The 18,504-nt window shown below is 34.7% G+C and overlaps 1 protein-coding gene across 1 annotated transcript in view; it reads right to left on the bottom strand.

The window, feature by feature from the left end:
* Positions 1 to 1,647, bottom strand: part of LOC118185539 (uncharacterized) — a 28,821-nt gene extending 27,174 nt beyond the window's left edge. Inside the window, exons 1-2 of the mRNA XM_085820995.1 lie at positions 1,508 to 1,647; positions 1,323 to 1,425 (exon numbers count right to left, since the gene is read on the bottom strand). Coding sequence (XP_085677121.1) covers positions 1,323 to 1,327 — 5 coding nt within the window. The 5' untranslated portion in view covers positions 1,328 to 1,425; positions 1,508 to 1,647. The remainder of the gene's footprint in view (positions 1 to 1,322; positions 1,426 to 1,507) is intronic.
* Positions 1,648 to 18,504: the final 16,857 nt, after the last annotated feature.

Here is an 18,504-nt window from a genome sequence, read left to right as displayed (position 1 = left end):
ATAGTTGACCCACAGAACAAATATAACACCATTATTTTATTTGCAAAAAGGTGGATGGATCTTTATGTCTTTTAGTCTGGATATTTATAATTCTATCGCACTTTATCACAAGTGAATAATGATTTCCAAAGCAATCCTGAAAGTTATTTAATTGACATTAATGTTAAATATTTAATTCATCAGAAGCAGAGGCATAGCTTGGGTTTTCAGCACCCGGGGACAACTAAAGATCTTGTGCCCCCTTTCTGTGTACCAAGAATGAAAAATGTTTCATTCTAAAATTTTGTAACATCACTTTGGCACTCCTGGTTGTTGTACTCGGGTACAGATGCCCCCTCTTGCACCACCCCAGTTATGCAACTGATCAGGAATTAAAATACATTTTGCTTTGACTATGGAACTCTCATTACTGCAGAGGTAAATAATGATCTTTCTAGTGATAGTACTTTTCTTTAATTGTGAATGCTTACTTGGCATGACCAGCTTATTAAATCATGAATAATATAGTTCAGCATCATGAATATTACACCAAGATTCATTCAAAAAATTGTCCTGAATTATATCTTCAGAGGTTGATATTATATTGACAACACTGTTTTCGGTAAAAGTTTACAATTGGGTGCCCCTTTTTTCTTGGCGATTCTTTTTTGACGCCAAGATCAGCGCTTGGAAGGCAAAATATCAAGATGGTCCACACACTAAAACAAAATAAGAAGTCAAAGAATTTCACAAACTCTGTGCCCATGTACACATCGATCTGTTTTCACTTAAAAAAACATCCTAGAATTGCACAAACTAGGCATTGTGCACTGCCTTAAATTTGTCCATGTACACATCAAACTATTTTCATTCAGGAAGCTAAAACAAAGTTAAAACTATCATGGTAAACAGAAGCGAGGTTTCATCGCCAAAATTTAAAAAAAAAAAATGTCGCTAATCGAAGAGGCACACAATTCTACACTAGAGCCCTGTTTTCATATTACATTACCCCAATACAACAGAACTTTCGAAAAATGTACAGAATAATAGAAATGTACAGTAGAAAACACAAATATTTTGCATAAAAATGGTCATGTAAAAATATTAGTATTCGCTTCCGTTTTTATACATTCTGGAAATTTCAACAGAAATACTATGGAAAAAAAAGCGAGAATTACAATCCGAGATTTTCAAATGCTCTCCAGAATGCACTTATTTTCCAGTTTCACTAAAAAATGTATTTATTTTATTATAAGAAAACCATTAAGAAATATAAATAAATTTAATTTGGTCGTCACCCCCTACTTAAATTTAAAACTAAAATCGTTAATAAACAATATTACCTCATTATTCAAAAATATTTTAAACACACGCTTCACTTTCTTAGCTCCGATGCTGATCTCAATTTACATTTGAAATTTTGCAGGATTTTAAAGTTTCAGAATACTAAAGGAAAAAGAAAAAAGGCAGATTACAATTTTATCACACACAATGAAAAATTACACTGTTAAAACTAAGAGTTACATACAAAAAGCAAGCAAAATAAATTCGAATTTTCCAACAACTGACATCCCTGCCAAAGTTAAAAACAATTTTGATTAAAGAAAGAAAGGGGAAAAAAAAAAAAAAAACGTCAGTGACAGTTATGATCAAAGTAAATTCTTTGTTAAGGCTCTAGAAAATATTTTGTACAAAACTTGTAAGTGGGCTGTCAGTCATCGTACACTACCTAATTTCATTCCCAACCTCCTACTTATGTCTGTATTACAATCACAAATCCATTTTGCATGCATTTAATTGTTCTGTATAATGAGGATAATGCATATGCAGATATATAGTGAATGGTATCTTGCTAAGGGCTGTACGTGCGAAGATTGGGATTTATTTACTGTTGTCTGTTATTTAAAAACAGTCACTTTAACACTTTAAGATCGTATAACGGCTCTCTTTAAAATACAATCATCAAGGTCCGTTCTTTCTACGGACCTTAGGTAATCATCACAGAATAGATATGATTCAGTAAATACAAAGACTTCATCGTATCCTGCCCCAGTCGTTACTGCAGCCAAGTTAGAAAAATGCAAAAGTGCTCATTTTTCTGAACTTTATGACTGAAATCTAAGTCAAACAACTAGAAACTTGGCGGAATTTTATTTACATTTCACTAGCAAAGAGTACATACGTGGAAGATTTAAGTGGAACTGGCTTATATTCACGTTACCTATACGGGTAATCACGAAAACTGCTGTACAGCCAGCCCGTTGCCCTGAACTTGAACATGAATCGAGTTACCAGTATTCATAGGTTTTGTTCTAACATGGAATCTAAAACTTATTTCTTGCATGGAATAACAGACACCTAGCCTAGTGATATGGATTATTATTAGTTTTTTAATTTTAGCTACTACTTTTAGCGAAATTCTTTCTGAATTTAGCGACTTTTTAGCTACTTATGCAGGTGTATTACTGCAGTGACGAGTGTTATGCAAGTGTATAACGACATTTGAAAGTGAGAGTTGGCATCCATGGACATGCTGCTGTTATAAATAATAGCGCGAACTAGAATTCTCTTTCCTTTTGAATAACAAATATATGCGGCTAAAGTGCAAAATCGCCCACTTATTTGTTTGGCGCTCTTTACAAGAGTAAGAAGAATTGGATTTTTGTCAATTTTTTTTAAACTTTTAAAGTGAAAATAGGTCGATGTGTACATGGATAAAGTCATGGGAGTGCGCAATGCCATTTTTGTGCAATTCTGGGATGTTTTTTTAAGTGAAAATAGGTCGACGTATACATGGATACCAAGTATTTGCAATTTAAAAACGCTCCAAGCAGTGGGCGATTCTGCTCTTCCCCACATATGCTATTATAGTCGCTAATAACATAGTTTTTGTCCGTGTTAATAGGCAACTTGATGGATTTGTATGAGAACCATATGCATTCTTGTTTATAATTGCATCACTGAAAGTTTCGGTTTTTGTTTTGTCTAAGTGTTGATCGATGGCGTCATTGCTGAGTAAGCGGTGATTACTATGTTTACAATAATTAAAAACTGGCGGCATAATACTTTCAGTTGATATTGCTTTGCGTTTGCCGGTTTGTTCTTGCATTTCGTGAAGTTCCTCTTCAGTGATATTGAAATGTGACTCTTTCTGTACAAAAACTTTAGATTTTGTACTTTTCATATATAACTTTTCAGTGTGAACGAAATGTGTGTATCAGCGAGATGTTAACAGTGTTTTAATTGTTACAATCATAATCAGGGGCGGAGCCTGAATTTTCATAAAGGCATGCTGCTAAACACCAAATGTTTCAAAAATTATACTAACAAATGAAAATTAGAATTAAATTACATGTATTGGAAAGTTGAATGTTGTTTTTGCGTATTAATATGTTGGTCTGATATAAGGGTTTTTTTAATTCATATTAGTGGTCCGCCAAATATAAAATTATATATGTAGTGGTCCGTGAAGTTCTCAGGGTTGACGACTGCTGGCCTAGCCGGTATAGTGGTCAATGACATTGACTGCCGTACCGATGGGCTCGGGTTCGAATACCGGAGAACGCATGGTTGTTTCTAAACATATCGTGTCTGTGCAGTAAGGGAAGGGAGCACTCAAAATATACTGTGAGTCGAAAGAACTTTCGAGAAGTTGATAGTGGTGAAGAGGGTGACCGATAAGTGACCGACGATTTTGTCGACGATTTTTAACCTACTTTTATACTAGGAGGCTATGGGTTTCTCTCTGGAAAGTATTAAAGTATGTTAATAAAAATAATAATAAAAAAAAAAAGCTATAGTTTGTAATTCCAATAAAAGCATCGTATTTTTGCTCTGCTATTCGTTTTACTCTTATTTTTAGAAATACCTTTTTAGGTTATGTATTTTTAAGAAATACTTTTTTAGGTTATGGGTCAAGCAAGCTCCCATATTGCGTCAAATGTTTTGAATTGATGTTTTCTCGAAGAAACGGAACTCGTTAAGCCTAATCAAGTAAGTGTTTTGTTTTCGTTATAGCAATCGAAAGTTGTTTAGAAATCAAAGTATGGAATTATCTAAGGTCCAAGTAAAGCCTTTATCAGGTGAAAGCGATTGGCTTATATGGAAATACAGGATAAAATTTGTTTTAAATTATCATCCTGGTGCTTTAGAAATTGTAGAAGGAACTATAGTGAAACTAGAAATTCTTCCTGTAGATGCTCCGATTGCTCAACAAGAGAAATATAATGAAGCTGTTAAGAAGTTTCAAAATGCAAACACTAGTGCTATGATGGTATTAACGAATTCCATGACGGAAGAAACTCTGCAAAAAGTTATGAGATTTCAGACTGCTAGAGAAGTGTGGTACATAAGTTATTTGAAGCATCATCAGAAAATCAATTGTATAATATATGCATGCAATTTTTTCAATTCAAGTGGAATGAAAATGATAATCTGGCAGCTCATCTTTCCAAATTAAAAAACTTATGGAATGAGTTGAATTCAGGACTTGAAAAGAAAAATGAAAATAAGTTACCTGACATGCTACTCAATTGCAAGATTTTAGATGTCTTACCAGGACAATACCATTTGTTTAAGTCAAGTTGGTTACTCTTGAATGAAGACAAAAGAACAGTTGATGAGTTAACAGCACAGCTTTGCTCTCATGAAAGAGAATTTAAAAGTCATGAGAAAGGCAATACAAATGAACAAGTGGCATTAGTAATGTCAAAATCTGAAAAACAAAAGCAATATAAAAAAGACAAATTCAAAAGAAAACCAAGAAAAGAAGATATTTGCAATTATTGCAAAAAGAAAGGACACTGGGTAAAAGATTGTAAGCAGTGGATTGCTGATGGAAGACCACCCAAGAATAGGTTGACGAAAACCAATGAAGGAAATACAGGTAGTGTAATACTGAGGTCCATTGACGAAGAGGATAAGACTGATCAGACATCTTTTTGGATTGATAGTGGAGCTACAAGAGATATCATGAATCGTTTCACATACTTTATTGACTTTATGAAGTTTGATAGTCCCTGTAGCATCAATGCTGCTGGAAAAGAAACTTTAGTTGCTCTTGGTAAAGGTACAGTAGGTGTCAAAACAACTATTGGTAGTAAAATCCAAAGAATTTACCTTAAAGATGTTTGGTATATCCCTGAGATAAACAGAAATTTATTTTCTTTACTTGCTGCTCACGATAGAAATCCGAATAGTAAATTTATTTCAACAGTTACAGAATGCTGGTTAAAGGTTAATGGTCAAGTAGTGCTTTTTGGAACTCGCAAAGTATATGGTACTTTATACAAGGCAGCTATCGAACCTATTAAGCCTGATAAAATTATAGAAGTTCATGCTGCTGAAGCAGACAAGTCCTTGTTAGAGTTATATCATCAGAGATGGGGACATCAAGATAAACGTCACATTAAGAACATGCTTGAGAAAGAATTAGGAATTAAAATCCCATTTGAAAGAAAATTGTGTGAACCATGCATTTTTGGCAAAGCACACCGTTTACCATTTGGCATAAGAAAGCCAGCCAGCAAGCCTGGTGAATTAATTTCAGCTGATGTCTGTGGACCTTTTGATGAATCTTTCCAGAAGAAAAGATACTTAGTTGTGTTTAAAGATAGCTACACAAAGTTTTGTTATGGGTATTTTATCAAGGAAAAATCTGCTGTTGTAAATATGTTACAACACATGCTTGCACACGCTGAAATTTTAGGACATCCAGTCAAAGAATTTCTCAGCGATAATGGAGGCGAGTTTGACAATGACAAAGTGCGTGCTATTTTGCATTCTGAAGGTATAACTCAAAGACTAACAGCACCTTATTCTCCTGAACAAAATGGCTCTAGTGAAAGAGACATACGTACAATAATCGAAATGGCAAGAACATTTAAGTACTCAAATTCTGAAGCTCATTTTCCTGCAGCAATGTGGGCTGAACTACTCAACACTGCCATATATGTACTAAACAGAACTGGCAAATCATTAGTAGAAGGCATGAGTCCTTATGAGCTATGGTTTAAAAAGAAACCTCGAATTAAGCATCTTCGTATAGTAGGATCTGTGTGTTATGCCCATATTCCTAAACAAAGAAGAAGGAAAATGGATAATAAGGCTACAAAAGCTTATTTAATTGGTTATGATGGAGACGAAAGATACCGACTATGGATAAAAGAAACCAATAGTGTGATCTGTTCACGGGATGTTATATTTAACGAAAAGCTTACAAATTGTGAAGAAAGAGTGCAGTTACCTATTCAAGATCAAGATAGCCTAATTTCTGGCTCTGAACATCAACAAAATTCAGAAAAAGATAAGTCAGAAAAGTTTCTTTGTGAAGAAGATAATTCAGAAAAAGAACACAACAAAGAAATATCTGGAAATATATCAGAAGAACCTTCTGAAAGAGAAGAATGTGAAGATATTAATTTGCACAATAATGCACAGTCAAGATTCCTAAGAGATAGAGCTGACTTGAGAAAGCCAAAGCGTTTTGAGATTATATAATGATAAGTGAAGCTTTTATTATTGATTCTAAAGAGCCCGAATCTTATGAAGAAGCGATCAAATGTAAGCAAAGTGTTAATTGGAAAGAAGCTATGGATTCAGAGATGAAATCATTGATAGAGAATGAAACATGGAGTTTAGAAAAATTACTAAAAGATGCTAAAGCTATACCATGCAAGTGGGTTTATAAGATCAAAAGGAATCCCGATGGATCTATTGATAAATTCAAGACTAGACTTGTTGCCAAAGGATGTACTCAACGTTTTGGAGTTGATTATGATCAAACGTTTAGTCCAGTAACAAAGTTAGGAACTATTCGTTCAGTTTTGAGCATCGCAGCCAATAAAAAAATGCATCTTTCTCAGTTTGATATCGGTTCAGCATTCTTATATGGAAAACTTGAAGAATCTATATACATGCAGAAACCAGAAGGATATAGTGACGGTTCGAAGAAAGTCTGTAAGTTAAAACGCAGTTTGTATGGACTTAAACAATCATCACGCTGCTGGAATAAATATTTTGGAGATTTTGTGTCACAGCTAGGCTTCAAGACAAGTGAAGCTGATCCATGCTTATATATAAGAAACAATAACGGCAAGAAGCTAATCGTATGTTTATATGTAGATGATGGTTTAGTAGCATCAACAGATCTACAAGAATTTGAAAAATTTCTCAGAGAATTGAAGTCGAGATTCAGAATCACAACTAAACCAGCAGTGTACTTTCTTGGACTTGAAATTAAACATCTTGAAGATGGAAGTATTAAAATTAGTCAGCAAGCTTATGCAAGAAAAATTCTTCAAAAATTTGGGATGGAAGATTGCAAGCCAGTGTCAACTCCTATCCTGAAGGAAGGTCTAACTGAAAAGTAAAAGGAAGATAAATCAAACAGAGAAATTTTTCCTTATAGAGAAGCTGTAGGAGCTTTAATGTATCTTATGGTAGGCACAAGACCAGATTTAGCTTACTGTGTTGGCATTCTATTACGTTACCTAGAAAATCCTTCGAAAGATGATTGGACAAAAGTGAAACGTGTATTCAGATACATAGCAGGTTCTCTAACTAAAGGTGTTACATACAAGAATAAATACAAACCAGGAATTCTAGAATGCTATAGTGATGCAGATTTTGGAGGCTGTCAAGAAACAGGAAAATCAACGAGTGGAGTAGTGATATTATATAGTGGTGGAGCTATATCATGGATTAGCCAAAGGCAATCAGTTGTTGCAACTTCGACGACTGAAGCAGAAGTAATTGCAGCTAGTGAATGTTCTAGAGAAGTAATTTGGTTAAAGCGACTATTTAGTGATGTAACCAAGTTACGTGAAACTCCAGTAATTCAAGTAGACAACGCCGCTGCAGTGAGACTGTCACAAAACCCGGAGTTTCATCGACACACAAAACACATTGATATCAAGCACTTTTTCATACGAGAGAAAGTTCTAGAAAAGGAAATCATTGTGCAGCAGGTACCTACAGAGGCGCAAGTTGCTGACATAATGACTAAACCTTTATTTAAACCGAGACTGTTAATTCTTTGTGATAAGATGGGACTTTTGTGACTTTTTTCTTTTAATTTATTATTATTTTTTTTACAAAGGGAAGTATTAAAGTATGTTAATAAAATAATAATAATAATAATAATAATAATAATAATAATAATATATATGTATATATATATATATATATATATATATAAAGCTATAGTTTGTAATTCCAATAAAAGCATCGTATTTTTGCTCTGCTATTCGTTTTTCTCTTTATTTTTAGAAATACCTTTTTAGGTTATGTATTTTTAAGAAATACTTTTTTAGAAAGAACTACACAATTATTGTGGCAGGACTATAAGTAATGTACAATCAATCCCACCACTTCTTCCTGTACTTGTATGGATCGCCCGGGGGTTGACGTAGAGAACTCTGTGAAGCTACTGGCTAGGATATGTACCTAGGCAGTCCGGCAGTCTTGGCCACGGGGTATACAAATTATGAACCCAGTGGTTCTAGGGCCTCCGGAAAGGTCACTGATCCGCCGGCCCCGCGTCTAGCAAGTCCTAGAGCAGATGAGCCCGAGCAACTAGCAGGCAGCAAATCGTAATCAACGACCGGAGTCGCCAAAGCGAAGCGTCCTTCTCTCCGAGGTGCGAGGGCAAGGGTTAAACACCTGTGCCTGGTTCTGAGGGGTAAGGGGACTCTTCTGAGGTGCCTGGTTCTGAGGGGTGAGTGCCATTAAGTTGGAGGAAACAGGAATACCTAAATTATAGTTGTACCTGTATGTTAGATTCGGCTTGCAGACGTCGAGCAAGAAGAAGGACATATTTCTGTAAGCTTTTCGTGGACCAAGTGTTTCTTCAATTATTGTGTGCTTTCTGAATAATAATTGTGCTTTTAATGCGATTTTTCTCTTCGAGCCTTGTGATTTTTAAACCCCTTCTTCGAAAGATATTGACAGTGAAAAGAAAAATTCGGACTTAGACACTGACAATAATTTAAATGGTAGGGAAATGAATGATATACTTAATAAGCTGTTAAACAAGCTATGTTATGTTCAAGTTGAGTTTATTAATGCTTTGAATTCTCTTAAAAACCTGCCTGATCACTCCGAACAACCTTATATTTAGTTCACGTCTTTTATTACAGTCAGAATTTTGTCGAGGATTTTTAACATACTTCTGTGATAGAGACCAAATTTTGCATATACGCCATTTGTATATACACCACACTTAATGCAATGTAGTGTTGCTATTTTTCAAAATTCGTTTCAGAATTTTTTATTATAGTAAATTCGTATTGCTCTAAATTTCCATAAATATTTAAATTCATTTGATTGCACTGTTATTGTTACCTATTATTGTGATATTTTGTATTGTTTGATTTATTTAATTATTCATTCCTTGCTTTTACGGTGAAAACTTTAGGGTTTATTGTTTGCGTAGATGAATTTGGGGCCTCATGTTTCGTATATAAATTTTTATTTCTCTTACAAAATTGCACAGCTTTTTATTCCTCGTACAACAACGTTTAAATTTAAAAAATAGCTCAAGTAGAATGCGAAATTATAGTCAAATACGCTCTTGACTGGAGCTTTAAAAAATTTTTGTGTACAGTTGGCTACATTTGGCACTTTTTCGCCCACTTAGTGACTTTTATGAAATTTAAAAAATATTCGAAATTTTATGGTCGATTCTTCATTAAGACTGTTCTACACTATATGAATATCATTTTGAGATGGTCCGTGACACTTAGCTGACAACGACTTGCCTACAGCTGTCAGCCAACAGGACATTTAGCCGACACAGTCAGTTGCTGACAACACATTTTGCTGACCATGTATTTATCGGCAGCAAGTTTAGCTGACAACGCGTACATTTATACAAAAACATTCGACAATGTTTTCGTAAAATTTGACCATAATTATCCGCAACCTATTTACTTTTTCTGTAAGCAACAAAACTGCTCAGATTCTCCATAAGTTTAACTTCCAAATCATTTCCTTGTCTATCAGTAACATTCGTTGTTCAATTCTCAAAGATTCCATTTCTCAATTGAATTCTTATTAAAATTTAGTATATCGTATCAAGGTGGTTTGACATACATCGTCCAAACTGAAAGAATTTTGAAATTTTAAATTAGAGAGCATGAATCACGTCGTCCCTTTTCTCAAGAAACGCGGGGATTGAAAGCGAACTTCCATGGCTTACACCATGCTTAGAGTTTTGGGCCGGTCAGGAAGGGGCAGGAAAACTTCGCCTCGCCTCTGCCGGAAGGAGACGGACGTTTTCCCCGTAGTAGCTAAGAAGGAGATTTGAATTCAGACAGGAAGAAAATGGACGTAGGCCTTCTCTCGCTCTGTTATAGAAAAGATGTATTTTAAAATTAAGTGTATCTACTGTACATAGTTTTATAAAATTAAATTTATTTAGCCTTGAAATTCAAATCCAGATTTTGATTGTTGGCTACGTTACAAGTGTTTAAAAAAGAGAAATAAACGAACTTTAGATAACCAATCATAATCGAACATTTAATCATAATCATCTGCAAACACTATCCGTAAAGCTAACCCAGATAATAAATCGAACTTCTTTAACCTTTCTTTAACCCTTCTTTTTAGCATAAAAATGCTAAAAAGGATTTCTTCTTTAATTAATAACATTTTATTTTCTAATCTAGTTGTTCCCAAAGCTTCCAAAATTCTAATACAGTCAAAAGTCGTTAACACCGGACACCCATAATCCGGAATGATCTATAATCCGGACCTCAGAGCTACAAACTTTCTGCGCATGCGTCAAATGCGTTGACGCATACGTTTACGCATACGTACGTAATACGTTTACGCATGCGCGTTTAATGTATAACGGACGGTATAAGCTAAGCTAAAATTATCTAATTATCTATTTCAGTTAATGTTGCAGATTGCGTTGTTCCTTAATCTTCGAATTGGATCCGGCTTATTATTTTTTGCAGACTGTTAGAGCAATTTTATAAAAGTAAGTTGGAACTTCCGATTATGTCAAATAGAATTTCCGATGCTGGAGCTGCAAAAGGATCTACAAAGGGAAAGCATGTTTCGATGTCCATCAAACAAAATTTGGAATTGCTGCAAAAAATGGATAAAGACTTCTTTGTTTCTCTAACCATTCCGAAATCTGTTTATCAGTTTCACGCTGCTCTGCGCGGGGGGGGGGGGACGTCGCAGAGCGCAATGAACTAGAAGTTGATCTGTCAGCACTATCCTTATCTTCAGGGTAGATGTTTTTATTATATTCGGCTTATAATTCCTTACTAAATGCAGTATTTCATCTCGATGTACTCTGTCTTTGATATGATTAAAATCGAATTTTCCGTCATTATAAATATCACGAATGCAAATCAAATAGTTTTCTGGTCGTAATTTTCTAATTTCGACTATGCGTAATGTATGCTTTACGCATGCGCGCGTTGAAAGAAATGTTTAATAAAGTAAACAAATAAATATTAAGTTTTTTTTGGTAAATTTTGATACCCTTTAGATCATAATTGCTCTTTATTTCATAAATTACGGTTTCATATTTTTAATTTTATAATTTCTGCATGCCATCTTACCAGATTTAAACTGATGATCTATAATCCGGAAAAATCGATAATCCGGAATCGCCGAAGTCCAGACGAGTCCGGATTAAAGACTTTTGACTGTAGCTTAGCTTATTTACGTTTAATTACTATTTGTCTTGACAGATCACGTTGCATTCGTTTTTGCTTTGCACCATTATTGGTTTCCATACAAAATCGTGTTGCTCCTCCTACTCCTGAAATGTTCTTTTCCCCTTCTGAAATAGAGGAACTCATGCCTGATTGATGTATGATGATGTCTGATTGATGTATGTATGATTGCTCACGAAATTGATTTCAAAATTTTCTCAAGTTTTTTTTTGGTCTAATTTTAAAATCTATACCTTGCATAACATTAAATGGGACAAAAATGTGATGCTTGTTACTTGTCCATAAGCCTTCTCGTTGTGTACTCCGGAAATAGCCTTTTGTTTAATAAATATGGAAAACATTGTCGCATGTTTTTGTACACGGTTTCAGGTAAATCTGCTTTCAGTTACAGGTGTCGCCCAGAAGATTGTGCCATCACCACCAAAAGAACAAGGCCGCCCAGAAGTAGGGGCCGCTTTGGAACTGGGGTTGTGACGTCAGTAGTAGCAGTTAAAGGAAAGAAAGCGCTAACACCTAATTTATGCTGTGAAAGTCACAAATGAGAGTTTTTCGCTTGTTAAAAATCCTCTCTCCTAACACCGATGCGAATAGTACTATATTAGGTGAGCGTGTTTCCGTTTATATTATCGAAATTAAGACATTTACTGATGTATTTTCTAATAAATTACTATAAATCGTTTTTAAATTTCTGTTGCTTTTAAAAAATTAACATTTTGTTGCAAGACATGTATTTGATAAACAAATCTACAGCATAAAAAATGTTGTATAATTCTTAAAAAGGTTTATTGAAAGAGCTTGCTACTTAAACATTTGCTTCCATTTAAAAACATTATTTTTTCGAAACATTGCAGTTTTTCAGCATAATTTTAGCAACTAGATGTAATAAGTATAATATAATTTTAGCAGTTTTGAACTTTGAGTACTAACTTCAAAATCATCACATAATTAAGTCAATCAAGAATAGTACCTAATCATACCCATAATAATGCTCCAAAATTATTTTCAAAAATCCTTAGGTGTTTCAGAATCATCCATAATGTAAATTGCTTACACCTCTGAAAACATTAATTGCATAGGAACAAATAGAATATAAAATAGTGAAGAAAATATAGATACCTCAGTGATTAAATTCTAAAGTTAGAAGTGCCGGAGTCCTACGGAAGACTGTCAGGAAGGAATGAAAAAAATATTAATTAAAATTTAAAATAATTAAATTAAAATTTAAAAACTGTAGAGATGAATAGAAATTTATTAAATTAATTACCAATAGTTAAATAAAAATGTATTAATGGACATTGTCTTATTTGGGGTCCGACTGGTATTACAATGCCACTCAAATGCTAAAAAATAGCTCAGCCGACCTCAGTCTGAATTTAAGCCCTGATTATATGGTATAATGTTCTATTTCAAAGGATGATAGGTACAAAATCCATTGTTTTTTTCAACTTACCAATGAAAAAGATAAAACGATTAGAGCTTAATTAGAAAGAATAATGAGAATACTAGAAACAGTATGAGAATATGGAAGTAAGTTTTAACGGAAAAGTGTAGCTTTGAAAATAAAGAAAGAAGAACTCAAGACTTTCTGATTCGGATGCTCAGTCCGTAAGATTCAAACTGTCAAGAGGAAATTTTCCTTGAGTACTATCCGATAACAACTTGAGAATAAGCGTAGGATTGCTCTGCGCAAGTGACAGCAGTGCTCTCCTGCGTTTGGTTACACCAATAAAAAGGATAACAAGATAAATAAAAAAATAACTAGATAAATAAAAAGGATAACAAGATAAAGCTTTGCAATTTGTAGTCACTAGCATGGCACCTGCACGACAAGGATGCTTACATTTGGTAAAGAGCGTCACAAACTTCATGCAAGATTTGAATTTTGTGCCATTTGTATGATAAAGTGTTGTCAACGAAGACAAAAAGACAGAGTAACAGATGACAGTTATTAAAAATGGAGAGTTATATGAAAGAACAACGCGTCGCATTTCCATTGGTGAGCAATATTTTAAGATAATGAAAGTTTGGCAGCTACGATTCATAGCTTTTCTGGTTTGGCAACTACAGTTCACAAAGTATGGTCGGAATAGTTCATTATCTAGTTAGAGATTAATTAAGAAATTTAGATGACTCGATCAATTAATAATCTTAAACAGTCTGGCCGTCCAAGTCGTTCAATCAAAATATCGAAGCAGTTCATGAGAGTGTTGCGAGAGTCGAAGGACATCAATTCGACATCGTAGTCAAGAATTGGATATTTTGAGCAGCTCTCTACAGCGTATTCTCACGATAGATTTGCATCTTCATGCTCACAAACTTCAATTGATTTAAAACCTGAAGCCTACTGACCCCACACAACGAAGAGAATTCGTTGAATGGATTTTGGAACAAAATGTTGATTTTTCGAACAAAGTTATTTTCAGTGATGAGCGTTAGTTTCATTATGATAGCTTGTTGTCACATTTGAGGTTCAAAGAATAGATGAGTGATGATTGTGAGAAGCAAACACATCCACAAACGTATAACTGTTTAGTGCGGATTTTGGGCTGGAGACATTATCGGACCGATCTTCTTCGAAAATGTGTCTGGTCAGGCAATAAAAGGAAATGGTACACGCTATCGCGTCATGGTAATCCAGTGGTTTCGCCTAAATTGCAAGGTACGGATGTGAACAACTCAAAAAGACGATGCCACATGCCTGTCAGCCGGAGAAACAATTCAATTATTGCAACAGTCATTTCCTGGTCGTGCAATTTCTCATTTAGGTGATCAGAACTGGCCGCATATATCAGGCGATTTAACGACCCTGGACGTTTTTTTTTTTTTTTTTTTTTTTTTTTTTTGGCAAGGTTTTTTAAAGTCTAAGATTTATATCAATAAGTCCACTATCACCAACGCTTTAAAAGAAGAATTTGAGCTTTGTGTCAACGCAATTCAGCCACATTTAAGTGATGTTATGGAGAATTTCAATAAAAGAGTGTGTATATACTAGCTAATCCGTAGAGGCCAATTACCCGATATGCTACTTCATAAATAATCCTATAATGTATACTTTATGAATTAATAAAATATATGATTTTAAATATAAATTTTAAATATAAAATTTTAAATATAAATTTTAAATATAAAATCATTTCTTGCATGAATTTTGGGGCACTTTTTACTTTCAGGGAACGAAACATTTACTCGCTCTCCTGACTTGATTGCATTTCCTAGGGAAAAAGCCTTTGATATATGGGTGGGGGCTTTTCTGTTCTAAAAAAAAACTCATTCTATGTTCGAGGTTTGTATCCGAAGCAAAGACAAGTTTACATTCAGAACTTAGAATCGATTTTCAAGGTATATTTATTATTAAAATTGGTTCCAAGTGGTTCCAACTGGAACCAGTTGCTTCACTTACATAAAAGAAATGCCGCTAGAATTACGATTTATCTAAAAAAATTGAGAAGTCCTTCTGCGGTGGATTCAAGAGAAGTTTAAGCTCTGGAATACCTTCCTTTTTAAAAATAAGTTTTGAAATTTGTTCCAAAATGAATGCTCTAGTTTTCTGCTTATCACTATAATCATTATTAGCAGTTCTGAATACAAAATTAGCTGTTTTTATTACATTTAAAAACGAATCTTTGTTTTGTGGCTCAGAGATATTTAGTAAAGCATCTAAAATTTCATAAAATCGATTTACATCTTTTATTACTTTAGGGCAAATGCTTAGCTATTATTTTTAATTCTGAACTGCCGATAAAAATATTACACTTTAGATTTTATGTTACTATTATTTTATGCTACAATATTACATAAGCTTAGATAATCGATACAGAGTGACTACCAGTAATTAAAAAAAAAAAAAAAAAAAAAAAAAAGACTTCCTCTTCTTTGAAAATAATTGCTCAAGTAAGAGGAAATTTCTTAGGTTTTATGAGCAGCAGAAATTGAAAATGCGGAAAAATATTTTTTCTTAAATTGTTTGTTTTACTAGTAAGACAAGTGCAAACTGTAAATTGCTTCTATTGTCTTACCTATGCCTGGTCTCGTCAGCACTTTCTATTGAAGCTGAAGATATACTTTGAGAAGGCATTTTATTGAGAAGCAACTTATAAACCCGACATCCTGTCATGGCCTGGTCCCTTTGCTCTTGCTATTTTTTTGACTAATTTTTGAGGAGTCTGTCTCTTCAGGAATGTGATAGGCGTCGTTGGGACTTTTCTTAATGAATCGGAGTTCGTTGCTTCTTCGGCAGCAGTGTCCACTGACTCATTGCCTGTAATTCACGTATGAGCAGGAATACAACTAAGAATGGATCTTTCTGAAACTGGCATTTGTAAGAGACTGCTTCGAATACACTGTACTATTGGATTTCTGGAATTGGTCTCGGCTGCTATTGCTAGGCACGAGGCAGAATCGGTGTAAAATGTGCTTGAACATGTTGGGATGTTTTTTCATGTACTACGGTGCAACTCTAATAACTCTAATGGTAATTAATTGAGCATGAAAAACGAAGTTTTCCAAACCCTAATTTCCGTCTCCATACTCTGTCGCGTCACCCTCTACAAGAACACTAAACCCGCTCCCGGCACCTTCTGGTGTTTTGGAGCCATCCGTATATACACTTTCTAGTGACTGATCTGGAGTATCCTGTTAAAGTGAATGATCTCGACAAGATTGTTTCAGGTGCATGGCAGGGAAGATGAGGTTTATGCTGCTCAAGTTCTGTATGAACATTGACTCACCACAAAGAGACCTGTTTGTGGCTACCAGGAAACGCCGTTTGCGACGAAACAAGCCGCTTTTCTTGCGTTTCGTTGCCGCTTGCAACGAAACGAGCCGATTACTATAGCCGCTTCTCTTTCGATGAATAAATCTAGTCAAGGCAATCCTGCCACAATCTGCATGGTTGTATGATAATTGATGTAGTACAATATGCCATGCATACCAGAAATTGTTGCCTCTAGGTTGTGAGTGATGCTGAATGCGTATTGATAGGTCCAGTTTCGAATCCCAGAGAAGGCATGGATATTCATTAGTATCTGTGCGGAGAGAGGCACTCAAAATACACGGCGAGCCGAAAGGCCTCTCGAGTGATTATTAGTAGGAGAGGAGAGGTTAGTTACTCTTAGACCACTCGCCGGGGTATTCTTTCTCACTACTGGGGCACAGCCGCACAGTTGAGCAGTGGGACTACCTGTGCAACATAAGGTGAAATTCTATTGTTCCGCCCACTTTTACCTGTACTTATTAATTAGATGTCTTACAAGGTACTTTCTCCCGCCTTCTTAGCGAGCCTTCGTGGTGTACTGGTCTGCACGCTCAGCGCGTAATTGAGAGGTCCGCGGTTCGATTCCCAGCGAAGGCGTTGCTAATTTTTCATCTTGCCTGCTCCCAAAAATACTGTCTACAGTCTTGCCAGTTAAATGTGCTGTCGGAAAGTTGGCTAAATGTCCTTGTCGGCTAAATGCCCTGTCGTTTAACTGTTTGTGCTGGCTAACAGTTGTCAGCTAAATCTCCGGGATCCGTTAGAAAGGATGAGTTGATTGTTAATCAATAAAGATATTTAATGGTTCAAACCAGAGTTAGTTTGAACTGCACACCAGAGTTTAATTTTTGAGTGATTATGAGAACTGGCGATATATCCCGTACGCATAAAGATAAATTGTTCAATATCCGCATTCTGCTTAAGCTATTTGCTGTAATTTTTCATGCTGTGTATAGTTAATTTTTATAAGCTTTTATTTAGTTCATTCATAGTGTTTGCCGTATGGTCAAGAGTTTTTCACCGATTTTAATCTACTTCGTGATAAACTATTGAATTCAAATTTTGTACACGCATTATTTGTGCTATGTGGTAAAGTCTGTTTCATATTTTCTAAAACCTTAATGAACAAACTCAAAGATTTCAAAGCGAGTAGTGGCAACACTGTTCGGAATAAAATCTTTTATCTCTAGCGCGTAAACTGTCTATCGGAAATTCTAAAGATACGCTGCTTTTAAACATTTTGTGATTTTGATGTTAAGTCGAATTTTATGTGGCGTAAACGCCAAGAGTTTTATGTGGCGAATTTTACGTGGCGTAAGCGCCATAAATAAAATAAACACATAAAACGTTATTACTAAAACTTTAAAAACAGTTTTGTAAAGCTATCTTAGTGAGAAAACGGAACATTGATATCATGAACTGAGAAAAGACCGAAAACAAAAGAAAAGTGTATACCAACACTTAACGCTGCGTCGGGAATTTTAAAGTTCTAAACGTGTACTGCTATGCTGCTTTTAAAATTTTTGTAGTTTTGCTATTGAATTGTATATGGCGTAACTGAAAAGAAAATGATGCTTAATAATAAAGCTAAAAAGACAGAAAAAAAGGGTTAAAAAGAGTAAGTGAACCAACAGGCTGGTAGATTGCGAGCTCAATGACAGCGGGAAAAAAAAAAAAAAAAAAAAAATCAAATTACCAAATTGTTTTGGGGGACAGTTAAAATCTGACATCTTTCAGTTCTTTTTACGTGTATGCGTGTGTGTGTGCGCACGTGTGTTGACTTTAAAAATAAGTTCAGTTTGGAAAACAGGAAACTGGATTTCAAAATGTGAAATCAAAATCGTTCCAAAACTTATAAGTGAAATTGGACATCATCTTTCTCATTAATCATTTAAATTAAACAATCCGTTTAGTAATCTAGTTTATAATTTATTTAGTAATATACTTACTTAAAATCTGTACAGTATCCTCCGCTTGTTGTGGTCCCTTGTGTTCTTGATTTATTTGCATAAATATTGTAATACTGAAGAACAGACTCCCAATTTTTTCATATATATAATTTTTTTTCAGTTTTAAGAC

The sequence above is a fragment of the Stegodyphus dumicola genome, chromosome 7 (genome assembly GCF_044657685.1).
Source record: "Stegodyphus dumicola isolate Sdum_Otavi_A_Nest chromosome 7, ASM4465768v1".
NCBI lineage: Eukaryota > Metazoa > Arthropoda > Arachnida > Araneae > Eresidae > Stegodyphus > Stegodyphus dumicola.
The sequence above is the reverse complement of the archived record's forward strand: the minus strand, read 5'-3'. Positions and strand labels throughout refer to the sequence as shown.